This window comes from Peromyscus californicus, unplaced genomic scaffold (genome assembly GCF_007827085.1).
Source record: "Peromyscus californicus insignis strain IS unplaced genomic scaffold, ASM782708v3 Scaffold_126__1_contigs__length_123124, whole genome shotgun sequence".
NCBI classification, from domain to species: Eukaryota; Metazoa; Chordata; class Mammalia; order Rodentia; family Cricetidae; genus Peromyscus; species Peromyscus californicus.
The window spans coordinates 68,975-83,968 of NW_026294409.1; the positions used below are offsets into that span (position 1 = coordinate 68,975).

Below are 14,994 nucleotides of genomic sequence, written 5' to 3' on the forward strand. Positions count from 1 at the left end.
GGCGTGGCCCGGGCTCCCGGCATGCCCCGGACAGCCGGTCGGGGGTTCAAACCTCAGGGCGGGGGGTCACGCGGGGTCACGGGGGCGGGGCCGGGATCCCTCGGGGCCCCGTGACCGGAAGTCCCGCCCTCGGGGAGTCAAAGAAAGCGCTGGGCGGCATGATTGGCAGCTGGGGCGGTGGACGGACATCCCAGCGCCCGGGAGAAAAGGGGCGGGGCCAAGGCTCTGGAGACCGGAAGTCCCGCCCCGGCGGGATTAAATGAAGCCCAGGGCGGGATGATGGGCAGCCGGAGACCGGAAGTCCCGCCACGGAGGGATTCAATGAAGCCCAGGGCGGGATGATTGGCAGCTGGGATGACACGTCGACCGCTGGAGACCGGAAGTCCCGCCCCGGAGGGATTCAATGAAGCCCAGGGCGGGATGATTGGCAGCTGGGATGACACGTCGACCGCTGGAGACCGGAAGTCCCGCCCCGGCGGGATTAAATGAAGTCCAGGGCGGGATGATTGGCAGCTAGGATGATACGTAGACAGCTGGGGGCGGGGCCTAAAAGCTGGAGACCGGAAGTCCCGCCCCGGCGGGATTAAATGAAGCCCAGGGCGGGATGATGGGCAGCTGGGGACCGGAAGTCCCGCCCCGGAGGGATTAAATGAAGCCCAGGGCGGGATGATTGGCAGCTGGGGAGAGGGGGCGGGGCCGAGACCCTCGGGACAGGAAGTCCCGCCCCCTTTGGCTTGAGATAAAACTCAGGGTTCGCGGGGAGGAAAGTCCCGCCCCCGGCGCGGTGACGGGCGGCCAGGGCGATGGATGGACACCCGCGGGGCGGGGGCGGGGCCCAGGGACCGGAAGTGGCACCGCGGGAAGTCCCGCCCCCGGCGCGGTGACGGGCGGCCAGGTCGTCCAGGAGACGGGGGCGTGGCCGCCGACGTCACGGGGGGCGGGGTCCGGGGCGTCTGTTCCGGGCACCGAGTCCGAGCACCCGGCCGGCCGCGGGGCCTCACGGGACGTCACGGCCGCCGGCGCCGCGGGGGGCGGGGCCTACACGGGGGCGGGGCCTGGAGGGGGGAACCGGAAGTGGGTGTGGGGTGAGTCGGGAAAAGAGACCGGAAGTCCCGCCCTCAGGCCGTGACGGACGGGCCCGGGGACCGGAAGTCGGGATGACGTCACCCGGGGAGACCCGAAGACCCTCCCCTCACCGCTGTCTTCCCCGGAAGCCCCGCCCTCCTGCTGTGACGGACAGGCCCCGAACCGGAAGTCGGGGTGACGTCATCCAGGGAAAGAAACCAGAAGCCCCGCCCTCCAGCGGTGACGGGCAGTCCGGAACCGGAAGTGGTGGTGCCACCACCGGGGGGAGTGAAACCGGAAGCCCCGCTCCTTTCCCCCGCTGACGTCACCCCAGAAGCCCCGCCCTCCCACCGTGACGGACAGCCCCGAACCGGAACTCGGGATGATGTCAGACGGGGAAACCGGAAGCCCCGCCCTCCCACCGTGAGTGACAGCCCCGCAGGCCGGAAGTGGGGCTGCTGTCGCCCAGGGAACCCGGAAGCCCCGCCCCCCGCCCCCATTGATCCGGAAGTGGGCGTGCCCCGCCGCTCACCCGGCTCCGGAAGCCCCGCCCCCGCCCCGCCGTGACGGGCAGCCCCGCCCCCGTCCCGGAAGCCCCGCCCCGGAAGCTCACCCGCGCCGTCCCGGAAGCAGAGACGCCGGCGCCGATAGGCCAGGAAGCTGGAGACGCCGCCCGCCAGCGCCGCCGCCGCGGCCGCCACGAGCCCGGGGACCAGGCCCTGCGGGGGGGCTGCGGGGGGGCGGGGGGGGGTGCTCAGGGCTCGGTCCTCACCGCTGGGGGCTCGGTACTTGGGGTGCTGGGCGTGATGAGTGCTCGGTGCTCAGTGCATGGGGTGCTGGGTGCTCGGTACTTAGTGGTTAGGGCTCGGTGCTTGGGGTGCTGGGGGTGCTGAGTGCTCGGTGCTCAGCGCGTGGGTGCTGGGTGCTCAGTACTGAGTGCACGAGGTGCTGCATGCTCGGTACTGAGTGGTTAGGGCTCGGGACTTGGGGTGCTGGGGGTCATGAGTGCTCGGTGCTCAGCGCGTGCGGTGCTGGGGGCTCGGTACTTAGTGATTAGGACTCAGTACTTAGTGCTCGGGGTGCTGGGGGCTCGGTACTGAGTGCGCGAGGTGCTGCATGCTCGGTACTGAGTGGTTAGGACTCGGTACTTGGGGTGCTGGGCGTGATGAGTGCTCGGTGCTCAGCGCGTGCGGTGCTGGGTGCTCGGTACTTAGTGATTAGGACTCAGTACTTAGTGCTCAGGGTGCTGGGGGCTCAGGGCTCAGTGGTTCATTAGCACTTCGTCTCTAGGGTGCTGGGTGCTTAGTAGGCAGTGATTAGTACCGAGTGCTCGGGCTGCTGGGGGCTCAGTACTGAGCGATTAGGACTCAGTACTTGGGGTGCTGGGGGCTCAGTAGGCGGCGATTAGTACCGAGAGCTCGGGGTGCTGGGAACTCAGTCCGGGGGGGGCGGATTAGTCTTTAGGGTGCTGGGTGCTGAGCACATGGTGATTAGTACTCGGGGTGCCGGGTGCTGATTAGTGCATAGCGTTGAGTGCTGGGTGCTCAGTACACAGCGTCGCGCGCGCCCTGGGTGCTGGCGCTGAGTCCCGGCGGGCGCCGCGCGACGTTAGTGCTCGGTGCTCGGTGCTCCGGGCGCGGCTTAGGCAGCGGTTAGCGGCGGGGGTGCTGGGGGCTCGGTGCTCGGCCGGTACCTGCCGGGTCGGGCGCGTCGCTCCGGGGACCTTCGCCTCGGCCGCCAACGCCGCCTGCAAGGGAAGGGGCGGGTGCTGCGCACGGTACTTACCACGGCACACGGCGGGGAGGGGGGGGGGTTGGGGTGCTGTGCAGAGTGACGTGGGTGCTGCGCACGGTACTTACACCATGCACACAGTGGGGCGGGTGCTGCGCACAGTACTTTCTGATGCACACAGTGCAGTGGGTGCTGCGCACAGTACTTGCTGATGCGCACAGTGAAGTGGGTGCTGCGCACGGTACTTACTGATGCACACAATCAAGTGGGTGCTGCGCACAGTACTTACTGGCGCCCACAGCGGGGAGGGTGCTGCGCACAGTACTTACTGGCGCCCACAGCGGGGAGGGTGCGGCGCACAGTACGACTGATGCGCGCACAGCGGGGAGGGGGCGGGGCCTGTGTGTGGTGACGTCAGGGGGCGGGGCATCAGTGGATGACGTCAGTGGTTGGGGGCAGTGACTGACGGACGGGCAGCTTCAGGGACGTCCGGGGGGCGGGGCAATGGCGGATGACGTCACGGGGCGGGGCTTATGCGCGCGGATGACGTCAGGGGGCAGGGCAATGGCGGGTGACTTCATGGGGCGGGGCTAATGCGCGCGGTGACGTCAGTGGGCGGGGCTTACCGCGTCCCCCGGCCGCGTCCTCGAGGTCCGAGTTGGAGAAGTCGCCTGGGGGGGGGGGGGGGGGAGAGGGGTGACGTCATCGCCCGGGGAGGGGCGATTTGCATACATTAGAATACCGGGGCCGGCGCGTTAGCATACATTAGCATAACCCGCACAGGAAACAGACCGGCTCATTAGCATGCATTAGCATAAGGCAGGGCAGATTGAAGGGCCGAGGCAGGCCGGCTCATTAGCATAAACCAGAATAGACTGTCAAGAAAACAGCCCTCATTAGCATAAATTAGAACACACCAAGACGACATGCCGGCTCATTAGCATAAATTAGAATAAACCAAGACGAAGGGCGGCTCATTAGCATACATTAGAAAAAACCAAGAAGACAGGCCGGCTCATTAGCATACATTAGCATGACCCGTCCCTGACTGACGGACAGCCGCGGGGGCGGGGCCCCGAGGAGGCCAGGCAGCCGTGACGGACAGGTGCAGGCAGGGAGGGTGGGGCCGGGGGAATGAGTGACGGGCCAGGGGGCGGGGCCGGGGCCGTGACGGACAGGGCAGGGCCCAGGCCTCATTGACAGGCGTGAAGGGGGAAATGCAAATCAGCCGGGGCGGATTAGCATATTCCCGAGTTCATGAGCCGGGACCCGGCCGGATTTGCATATGTTAAAGCGGACAAGCTGATTAGCATACAGGACACAGACCAGCACGGGGCCTCATTAGCATGCAGCGTCCGATTTGCATACGCCGGGCCTCATTAGCATACATGAAAGGAAATAGAGGTAAAGGGGATCCAATTTGCATATCCCTGAATAAACGAGCCTAGACGGGGCCTCATTAGCATGCGTCAGCCTCATTAGCATACACCAAGGGAACCAGAGGTCCATCAGGCCCCATTAGCATATTCCTGAGTCAACGCGCATAATCAGGTCGTGATTAGCATTTAATCAGGCTCATTTGCATACGCCAAGGGAAATAAAGTTAAATCAGGTCCGATTTGCATATTCCTGAATAAACGAGCCTCGATGGGGCCTCATTAGCATACACCAGGCCTCATTAGCATACAAGGAAGGGAATAGAGGTCAATCAGGTCCAATTTGCGTATTTCCCAATTAACGAGCCTCGATGGGGCCTCATTAGCATAAATCACACCTCATTAGCATACACAGAAGGGAATAGAGGTCAATCAGGTCCAATTTGCATATTTCCCAATTAACGAGCCTTGATGGGGCCTCATTTGCATACATGACAAGAAATGCAAACGAATCAGCCCCACTTAGCATATTTCTCAGTAAAAGGACCCTGGGCCCGGCCTCATTAGCATACACCAGGAAATAGAGGTCAATGGGACCCAATTTGCATATTTCTCAATCAACGAGCCTCGATGGGGCCTCGTTGGCATACATCACGTCTCATTAGCATACGTTAAAGGAAATCGCGGTCAATCAGGTCCAATTAGCATATTTCTCAATTTTCGAACCTAGGTTCATTAGCATAAGTCACGTCTCATTAGCATACGTGGAAGGGAACAGAGGTCCATCAGGTCTTATTAGCATATTCCTGAATAAACGAGCCTCGTTGGGGCCTCATTAGCATAAATCAGGCCCCATTAGCATACAGCGGAGGAATCCAGCTGGGACGCGTTCTCATTAGCATACACCAGGCCTCGTCAGCATGCGTGAAAGGAAATAGAGGTCCATCAGGTCCAATTAGCATATTCCTGAACTAACGAGGCTCGATGGGGCCTCATTAGCATAAATCACGCCTCGTTAGCATGCGTGAAAAGAGATGCAAACGAACCCATTAGCATATTTCTCAATAAAGGACGCTGGGCCCGGCCTCGTTAGCATACACCAGGCCTCGTTAGCATACATTAAAGGAAATAGAGGTCAATGGGATCCAATTTGCATATTTCTCAATCAAGGAGCCTCGATGGGGCCTCATTAGCGTAAACCACGCCTCATTAGCATATGGGGGAAAAAGATGCAAATGGATCCATTAGCATATTTCTCAATCAACAAGCCCAGATGGGGCCTCATTAGCATAAATCAGGCCTCATTAGCATACATTAAAGGAAACAGAGGTCAATCAGGTCCAATTTGCATATTTCTCAATCAAGGAGCCTCGCTGGGGCCTCATTAGCATACATGAAAAAGATGCAAATGGATCCATTAGCATATTTCTCAATCAACGAGCCTCGATGGGCCCTCATTAGCATAAACCAGGCCTCATTAGCATAAACCAGGCCTCATTTGTATGCCCCGAGCGTCCTTAGCACCCCGCCAGGCTGAACCGGGCCTCATTTGCATAAATTAGCATGCGCTGGTCCCGGTGAGCCCTAATTAGCATGCGCCGAGCTTCCTGGGCGCCCCCTCATTTGCATACAGGACGGAAATGACGTCACGGGGCTGGACCCGCCCACGCTAGGCCTCATTTGCATGAACCAAGCCTCATTAGCATAGATCCCCACCCCCACCCCAGGGAGTCCCGCCTCCTCCTGACCTCCCGCGGGCCTGGAGTCCGGCTTCTGGGGGTCGCGGGGTCGCGGCGGCCGGGGCGCGGGCGGCGGGGGGTCTGCGGGGGGGAGGGGGGTGAAGGGGGGGTTCCCATCAGGGCCCCGGCGGAGGACTGAGTCCCAGCACCCGCCCACCAACATCTGGGCAGAGGACTCAGTCCCAGCACCCGCCCACATCACCAAAACCCATTATGCATGCAGAGGACTGAGTCCCAGCACCCATGTAGAGAGGACTGAGTCCCAGCACCCGCCCAGCCACTATGCATGCCGAGGACTGAGTCCCAGCACCCGCCCAGCCACTATGCATGCCGAGGACTGAGTCCCAGCACCCGCCCAGCCACTATGCATGCCGAGGACTGCGTCCCAGCACCCGCCCAGCCACTATGCATGCCGAGGACTGAGTCCCAGCACCCGCCCAGCCACTATGCATGCCGAGGACTGAGTCCCAGCACCCGCCCAGCCACTATGCATGCCGAGGACTGCGTCCCAGCACCCGCCCAACCACTATGCATGCTGAGGACTGAGTTTCCAGCACCCCGGGCGGCCCCGCCCCCCACCAGGCCCCGGGTCGGGCTCACCGTGTCCGCCCAGGGCGTCGCTCAGGTCCAGGTCGTCCCCGGCCCCGCCTCCTGCGGACACGGGGGGCGGGACAGGAAGTGGGTGGGTGGGGCCGGAAGTGGGGGGGTCGGGGACGGGAAGTGGGGGAATTTGGGAAGGACTGAGTCCCCAGCACCCACGGGGGGAAGGACTGAGTCCCCAGCACCCACAGGGGGAAGGACTGAGTCCCCAGCACCCACGGGACAGGAAGGATTGAGGGACGGGAAGTGGGACAGGAAGTGGGGGAGTCGGGGACGGGAAGCGGGGGAGTGGGGGACAGGAAGCGGGGGAGTGGGGGACAGGAAGCGGGGGAGTGGGGGACAGGAAGTGGGAGAGTCGGGGACGGGAAGCGGTGGAGTCGGGACAGGAAGTGGGACAGGAAGTGGGCGAGTGGGGGACGGGAAGTGGGACAGGAAGTGGGGGAGTCGGGATGGGAAGTGGGGGGTCGGGGACGGGAAGCGGGGGAGTCGGGGACGGGAAGTGGGATTTCAGGGACGGGAAGTGGAAGTTCTGGGACAGGAAGTGGAAGTTCAGGGACAGGAAGTGGAAGTTCAGGAATAGGAAGTGGAAGTTCAGGAACAGGAAGTGGAAATTGGGAGACAGGAATTGGGATTTCAGGGACAGAAAGTGGAAGTTCAGGGACAGGAAGTGAAAGTTCTGGGACAGGAAGTGGAAGTTCAGGGACGGGAAGTGGGAGTTCAGGGACAGGAAGTGTGAGGAATCGGGCTATGGCCGGTCTGGGGAGAGGAAGTGGGAGTCCAGGGACAGGAAGTGGGGATTTAGGAACAGGAAATGCAAATTCAAGGACAGGAAGCGAAAATTTGGAGGCAGGAAGTGGGAGTCCAGGGACAGGAAGTGGGAGGAGTCGGGCGATGGCCGGTCCCCGCTGCCTCGGTTTCCCCCCAGACGCCCCGCCGCCGACTCACCCGCGGGCTTCCTGGTCGGGACCCGGCTTCTTGGGGTCTGAGGAGGGGGAAAAGGAAATGAAACTTAAATTCCTCCTCGCGCCCCGCCTCCCGTTCTGGGGAATTTGAACTTTTAAATTTTATTTTTTTGGAAATTCTGATTCAATTTTATTTTTTTAATTTTTCTACAAAAATTTAGTTTTTTTTCGGTTTTCCTAGAAATTTTAACTCATTTCCCTGGGAATTTTAGTTTTGGGTTTTTCTTTTTTTACTTTTCCCGACGATTTCCTTTTTTTTAATTTTTCCTGGAAAAACCTCAGTTTCTAATTCTTGGTTTTTCTGGAAAAACCTAAATTTCTTACGGCAAATTTAGGTTTTGACCTGTTGGGTTTCTTCTCCAGGAAATTTTAATTTTTAAGTTTCCAAAGATTTTTCTCGGCTCAAAGGCTTCCACTTTCGACGCTGGTTTAAAAACGGAGCCGTCGACGGCCTTTTTCCGAGATGTATCTCGTCTCGTCCCCCGACCGGAAACAAAACGCAAAAAATTAAAATAAAAAAAAAAAATAAAGAAAAAAAAATTCTGATTTTTGGAAAATTAAAAAAAAAAAAAATTTAAATCCCAAAAAAAAGAAAAATTTGAATTTCTGGGAAAATTCAAAAAAATTTGGGATTTGAAGGGAAAACGCGGTCCGCGCTGGGAGGCGTCCCGGGCCCGTCCGTCCGTCCGTCCGTCCGTGTCCCCCCCCCCCCCCCCCCCCCCCCCCCCCCCCCCGACTCACCCTCGAGCGCATCCGAGAGATCGAAATCTGAAACGAAAAAGAAAACAAAAAAAAATTGAGTTTCAGACGAAAAAAGAAATTTCTAAATTTTTGGGTTGGTGGACTGAGTCCCCAGCACCCACGGGAGGGGAGGACTGAGTCCCCAGCACCCACGGGAGGGAAGGACTGAGTCCCCAGCACCCACGGGCACGAGAGAAACAGAGGAAACGCCGCCGGGGCGGTTTCCCCTGCTCATTTGCATAAATCACGCCCCCAATTTGCATAGGCAACGCCCTAAACCCCATAAAACCCATTTGATCCTCATTTGCATAGACCACGCCCCCCATTTGCATAGAGCCAGCCCTGTCCCCATAAAGACGGTTGGAGCCTCATTTGCATAGGCCTCGCCCCTTATTTGCATAGACCACGCCTCCCGACACTCATGAAACCGTTTTTTGGATCCTCGTTTACATAGACCACGCCCCTCATTTGCATAGAGCCAGCCCCCGTCCTCCATAAAGACGGTTGGAGCCTCGTTCGCATAGGCCACGCCCCTAATTAGCATAAGGCGGGCCTTAAAGGCGACTGGGTCCTCCTTTGCATAGGCCGCGCCCCTCGTTTGCATAGACCACGCCTCCCAACACCCATAAAACCGTTTTCGATTCTCATTTGCATAGGCCACGCCCTCATTTCCATAGAGCCAGCCCCCGTCCCCCATAAAGACGGCTGGAGCCTCATTTGCATAGGCCACGCCCTCATTTGCATGCACCCAGCCCCCGTCCTCCATGGAGACGGCTGGAGCCTCATTTGCATAGGCCACGCCCCTCATTTCCTTAGAGTCAGCCCCCGGCCCCATAAAGACGGTTGGAGCCTCGTTTGCATAGGCCACGCCCCTAATTAGCATAAGGCACGGCCGTCCTCGGCGCGGGCCACGCCCCCGGACCTCCAGGGAGACCCTCATGAATATTCGATGAGGGGGCGTGGCCCCCGCGGGCGTGGGGACGGCCGGGGGTGGGCGGGGCCCCGGGTCAAGCACAAGGCAGCAGGTTTTTAAAAGTCCTGGGTGCTTGACGCTCAGTCCCGGGTGCTCGGGGCTCAGTCCCTGGGGGCTTGGTACTTGGTGCTCAGTTCTGGGTGCTGGGTGCTCAGTCCTGGGGGCTCGGGGCTCAGCTCAGTCCCTGGGGGCTTGGTACTTGGTGCTCAGTTCTGGGTGCTCGGTGCTCAGTCCCGGTGCTGGGGGCTCAGTCCCTGGGTGCTTGGTGCTCAGTCCTGGTGCTCGGGGCTCAGTCGCGGGTGATTGCTGCTTAGGCTGGGTGCTGGGTGCTCGGTCCCGGGTGCTCGGTGCTTGTGCTGAGGGTGCTGGGTGCTCGGTTCCCCACGCTGCTCGCCGAGTCTCGGGTGCTCGGTGCTCAGTCCCGCCTGCTGGCAGCTCAGGCCGGGGGCTGGGTGCTCAGTCCTGGGTTCTGGGTGCTCAGCGCTCAGTCCACAGAGCTCAGTCCTGAGTCCCGGGTGCTGGGTGCTCGGTCCCGGGTGCTTGAGGCTCAGTCCCAGGTACTCGGTGCTCGGTTCTGGGTACTCAGCTCTCAGTCCCATGAATGAGTCCCGGGTGCTGGGTGCTCGGTCCCCGGGGCTCTTCTTGGCGACCGACTCCCGGGACACAGGTGGAAGGACTGAGCTTCAGCACCCGCCCGCGGAACTGAGTTCCCAGCACCCACGGGAGGGACCGAGTCCCAGCACCCCGCCCGGCAGCACCCGCGGCGCTGAGTCGGAGGCCCCGGGCCTTCCCGACCCCACCCGGGTGAGTCACCGCCGCGGGGCATCACGGGAGCCGCGCCCGGCCACGCCCACGCCTGGCCACGCCCACGCCCGGCCACGCCCCTCAGGCCACGCCCCCGGGTCGAAAAACCCTCCGGGCCCCGCCCACAGCGCCACTCACCCTCCAGGCCCCGCCCACAGTGCCACTCATCCTCCAGGCCCCGCCCACAGCGCCACTAACCCTCCAGGCCCCGCCCACAGTGCCACTCACGCCCCAGGCCCCGCCCCTCATCCCCCAGGCCCCGCCCACAGCGCCACTCACCCCCAGGCCCCGCCCCTCATCCCCCAGGCCCCGCCCCCGCCGCCATTAACACATAAACAAGAGCGAGGACGTGATGGACGGGCCGTTAGCGCGCCGGAGCGTGGCCACGCCCCTTCAGACCCCGCCCACGGTGCCAATCACCCTCCAGGCCCCGCCCCTCACCCCCAGGCCCCGCCCCCGGCCGAAATTAACAGATAAACAAGGGCGAGGACGTGATGGACGGACCGTTAGCGCTACGGGGCGTGGCCACGCCCCTCCAGACCCCGCCCACAGTGCCAATCACCCGCCAGGCCCCGCCCCTCGCCCCAGGCCCCGCCCCCGCCGCCATTAACAGATAAACAAGGGCGAGGACGTGATGGACGGGCCGTTAGGGCGCCGTGGGCGTGGCCAGGCCCTACCAGGGCCCCGCCCCTCTTCAGGCCCCGCCCCTCGTCCCCCAGGCCCCGCCCCTCGCCCCCAGGCCCCGCCCCCGCCGCCATTAACAGATAAACAAGGGCGAGGACGTGATGGACACTCCGTTAGCGCGCCGGGGCCGTGGCCACGCCCCACCAGGGCCCCGCCCACAGTGCCACTCACACTCCAGGCCCCGCCCCTCATCCCCCAGGCCCCGCCCCCGCCGCCATTATCAGATAAACAAGGGCGAGGACGTGATGGACGGGCCGTAACGGCGCCGGGGGCGTGGCCACGCCCCTCCAGGCCCCGCCCATAGTGCCACTCACCCTCCAGTCCCGCCCCTGGCCCACAGGCCCCGCCCCCGGCCGAAATTAACGAATAATCAAGAGCGAGGACGTGATTGACGGGCCGTTAGTGCGCCGGGGGCGTGGCCACGCCCCACCAGGGCCCCGCCCCTCCTCAGACCCCGCCCCTCGCCCCCCGAGGCCCCGCCCCCGTCGCCATTAACAGATAAACAAGAGCGAGGACGTGACGGACGGGCGGTGACGGCGCCGGGGAGTGACCACGCCCCTCCAGGGCCCCGCCCCTCGCCCCAGGCCCCGCCCCTCACCCCCAGGCCCCGCCCCCGGCCGAAATTAACGAATAATCAAGAGCGAGGACGTGACGGACGGGCCGTTAGAGCGCCGTGGACGTGGCCACGCCCCACCAGGCCCCGCCCCTCCTCAGACCCCGCCCCTCGCCCCCCGAGGCCCCGCCCCCCCAGGCCGGGTGGGGAATTCCCCCCCCCCCCCGCCACAAATAAAAAGCCAAAAATAAAAAAAAATCACGGCGGGGAAACCGGAAACGGCGCGACTTCCGGCCCGCGGGGCGGGGTTCGGGGGGACGGGGGGGATGGGGGGGACGACACACACCCTGCCGGGCGCCGCGGCCGGGGACTGACCGGGAACGGCGGCTCCCAGCCTGCACCGCGGCGGCGGCTCCCAGCCGCGCGCGAACTCCTACACGGCCCGCCGCGGCCCCGCGGGCCCCCGCCCAACCCAAAACTCCGGCCCGCGGGGCATGTCGGGAGTCGGGAGTCGCCCCGGGGGTCCCCCCGCCGTGACGCCCCGTGACCTCCCCCGTGACCCCCCCGTGACCCCCGCTCGCTCACCCTGGCCCCGGGCGCAGGCGCCGAGCAGCGCGAGCAGCGTGAGCAGCAGCGGCGGCGGCGGCATCGCGGCGGCCATGGCGGGGACGGACCAGCGGGGCGGGGCCTTCCGGGGGCGGGGCCTTCCGGGGGGCGGGGTCCGAGGACACGCCCACGGCCTTAGAGCGGACTGGCGGGCGGCTGCAGGGAGGGCGCGCTTCATTTGCATAAGCCACGCCCCTCGTCGGGCAGTTGAAGCGAGGGTTTGGCTCGTGGGCAGAAGCCACGCCCCGCGTCACAATGGCGGGCGGCGTGAGGCGAGGGCTTGCGTCATTTGCATTAGCCACGCCCCTCGTCGGAGTGGCGGGCGGTGTGAGGCGAGGGCTTGCGTCATTTGCATTAGCCACGCCCCTCGTCGGAGTGGCGGGCGGTGTGAGGCGAGGTCTTGCGTCATTTGCATTAGCCACGCCCCTCGCGGATTGGCGGGCGGCTGCAGTGATGACGCGCTTCATTTGCATAAACCACGCCCCTCAGACGATGGCGGGCGGTTTGAGGTGATGGCGTGGGCGTTTGCATAAGCCACGCCCCTCGTCGGAATGGCGGGCGGTGTGAGGGCAGTGTGAGGCGAGGGCTTGGGTCATTTGCATAAACCACGCCCCTCGGCAGAATCGCGGGCGGCTGCAGTGATGACGCGCTTCATTTGCATAAACCACGTCCCTCAGACGATGGCGGGCGGTTTGAGGTGATGGCGTGCATCATTTGCATAAGCCACGCCCCTCGTCGGAATGGCGGGCGGTGTGAGGGCAGTGTGAGGCAAGGGCTTGGGTCATTTGCATAAACCACGCCCCCCGGTAGAGTAGCGGGTAATGCAGGAGGTGATTGACAGGTGGGGACTTGACCCCCGAGGACACGCCCACTGAGAGAGAGCGCAATAAGATCCCGCGGACCCATTTGCATACGCCACGCCCCTCGTCGGAATGGCGGACTGTGAGGCGATGGCTCATTTGCATACGCCACGCCTCTCTATGGAAGAAGAGGGGCGATGGAGAAGATTGACAGCCCCAGGAGGCGGCCTGGGACCGAAGTGTGATGGACAAGCCGGGACGGGGCGGAACCACACGCCACATTTGCATAAACCACGCCCCTCGGCGGAACGGCAGGCGATGATTGGCCTCATTTGCGTAAGCCACGCCCCTTGATGGGAAGAGCGGGCGGTGGGGAAAAGTAGATCCTCATTTGCATGAGCCACGCCCCTCGTTGGCACAGCAGCCTATCGAGGCCGGTCTCATTAGCATAGACGCAGCGGAGGGGAGGGGATAGGGGCCCTCATTAGCATATGTGGGAGGTTCCTCTCCTAATTAGCATAGAGGCGGGGTCACGGCGTCTCATTAGCATATGCGGGGGACGGGACCACTGATGCTCAGTCCTCAGTGCTCAGTGCTCAGTGCTCAGTGCTCAGTGCTCAGTGCTCAGTGCTCAGTGCTCAGTGCTCAGTCCTCAGTGCTCAGTGCTCAGTGCTCAGTGCTCAGTCCTCAGTCCTCAGTCCTCAGTCCTCAGTGCTCAGTGTTCAGTGCTCAGTCCTCAGTCCTCAGTGCTCAGTCCTCAGTGCTCAGTCCTCAGTGCTCAGTCCTCAGTGCTCAGTCCTCAGTCCTCCTGTCCTCAGTCCTCAGTCCTCAGTGCTCAGTCCTCAGTGCTCAGTGCTCAGTCCTCAGTGCTCAGTCCTCAGTGCTCAGTGCTCAGTGCTCAGTGCTCAGTCCTCAGTGCTCAGTCCTCAGTCCTCAGTCCTCAGTCCTCAGTGCTCAGTCCTCAGTCCTCCTGTCCTCAGTCCTCAGTGCTCAGTGCTCAGTGCTCAGTCCTCAGTCCTCAGTGCTCAGTGCTCAGTGCTCAGTGCTCAGTCCTCAGTCCTCAGTGCTCAGTGCTCAGTGCTCAGTCCTCAGTCCTCAGTCCTCAGTCCTCAGTGCTCAGTCCTCAGTGCTCAGTCCTCAGTCCTCAGTGCTCAGTGCTCAGTGCTCAGTGCTCAGTCCTCAGTCCTCAGTGCTCAGTGCTCAGTGCTCAGTCCTCAGTCCTCAGTCCTCAGTCCTCAGTGCTCAGTCCTCAGTGCTCAGTCCTCAGTCCTCAGTGCTCGGTGCTCAGTGCTCAGTGCTCAGTCCTCAGTGCTCAGTGCTCAGTGCTCAGTCCTCAGTCCTCAGTGCTCAGTGCTCAGTCCTCAGTCCTCAGTCCTCAGTGCTCAGTGCTCAGTGCTCAGTGCTCAGTCCTCAGTCCTCAGTCCTCAGTCCTCAGTGCTCAGTCCTCAGTGCTCAGTGCTCAGTCCTCAGTCCTCAGTGCTCAGTGCTCAGTGCTCAGTCCTCAGTCCTCAGTCCTCAGTGTTCAGTCCTCAGTGCTCAGTGCTCAGTCCTCAGTGCTCAGTCCTCAGTCCTCAGTCCTCAGTCCTCAGTCCTCAGTGCTCAGTCCTCAGTGCTCAGTCCTCAGTCCTCAGTGCTCAGTCCTCAGTGCTCAGTCCTCAGTGCTCAGTGCTCAGTCCTCAGTCCTCAGTCCTCAGTCCTCAGTGCTCAGTCCTCAGTGCTCAGTGCTCAGTCCTCAGTGCTCAGTGCTCAGTGCTCAGTCCTCAGTCCTCAGTCCTCAGTCCTCAGTCCTCAGTCCTCAGTCCTCAGTGCTCAGTCCTCAGTGCTCAGTCCTCAGTCCTCAGTCCTCAGTGCTCAGTGCTCAGTGCTCAGTGCTCAGTGCTCAGTCCTCAGTGCTCAGTGCTCAGTCCTCAGTGCTCAGTCCTCAGTGCTCAGTGCTCAGTGCTCAGTCCTCAGTCCTCAGTCCTCAGTCCTCAGTGCTCAGTGCTCAGTCCTCAGTGCTCAGTCCTCAGTCCTCAGTGCTCAGTCCTCAGTGCTCAGTCCTCAGTCCTCAGTCCTCAGTGCTCAGTCCTCAGTCCTCAGTGCTCAGTCCTCAGTGCTCAGTCCTCAGTGCTCAGTCCTCAGTGCTCAGTGCTCAGTGCTCAGTCCTCAGTGCTCAGTGCTCAGTCCTCAGTCCTCAGGGCTCAGTGCTCAGTCCTCAGTCCTCAGTGCTCAGTCCTCAGTGCTCAGTCCTCAGTGCTCAGTGCTCAGTGCTCAGTCCTCAGTGCTCAGTCCTCAGTCCTCAGTCCTCAGTCCTCAGTGCTCAGTCCTCAGTCCTCAGTCCTCAGTGCTCAGTCCTCAGTCCTCAGTCCTCAGTGCTCAGT

General features: G+C 62.2%; 1 protein-coding gene across 3 annotated transcripts; it reads right to left on the bottom strand.

Annotated features, from left to right (window-relative positions):
* Positions 1 to 1,782: 1,782 nt before the first annotated feature.
* On the bottom strand, positions 1,783 to 11,892 carry Cd99 (CD99 molecule (Xg blood group)). Of its 3 annotated transcripts, none has more exons than XM_052731699.1 (7): positions 11,814 to 11,892; positions 8,215 to 8,241; positions 7,457 to 7,493; positions 6,512 to 6,562; positions 5,921 to 5,992; positions 3,423 to 3,467; positions 1,783 to 2,812 (listed from the first exon to the last, which is right to left on the bottom strand). In XM_052731699.1, the coding sequence occupies exons 1-7, from the start codon at positions 11,887 to 11,889 to the stop codon at positions 2,707 to 2,709; spliced, it is 414 nt and encodes a 137-aa protein (XP_052587659.1). In that variant the 5' UTR covers positions 11,890 to 11,892; the 3' UTR covers positions 1,783 to 2,706. The 3 variants fall into 3 exon arrangements, with proteins under 3 accessions (XP_052587659.1, XP_052587665.1, XP_052587675.1); XM_052731715.1 differs by lacking the exon at positions 11,814 to 11,892 and adding an exon at positions 11,575 to 11,723 and having other exon boundaries at positions 1,784 to 2,812; XM_052731705.1 differs by lacking the exon at positions 5,921 to 5,992.
* Positions 11,893 to 14,994: the final 3,102 nt, after the last annotated feature.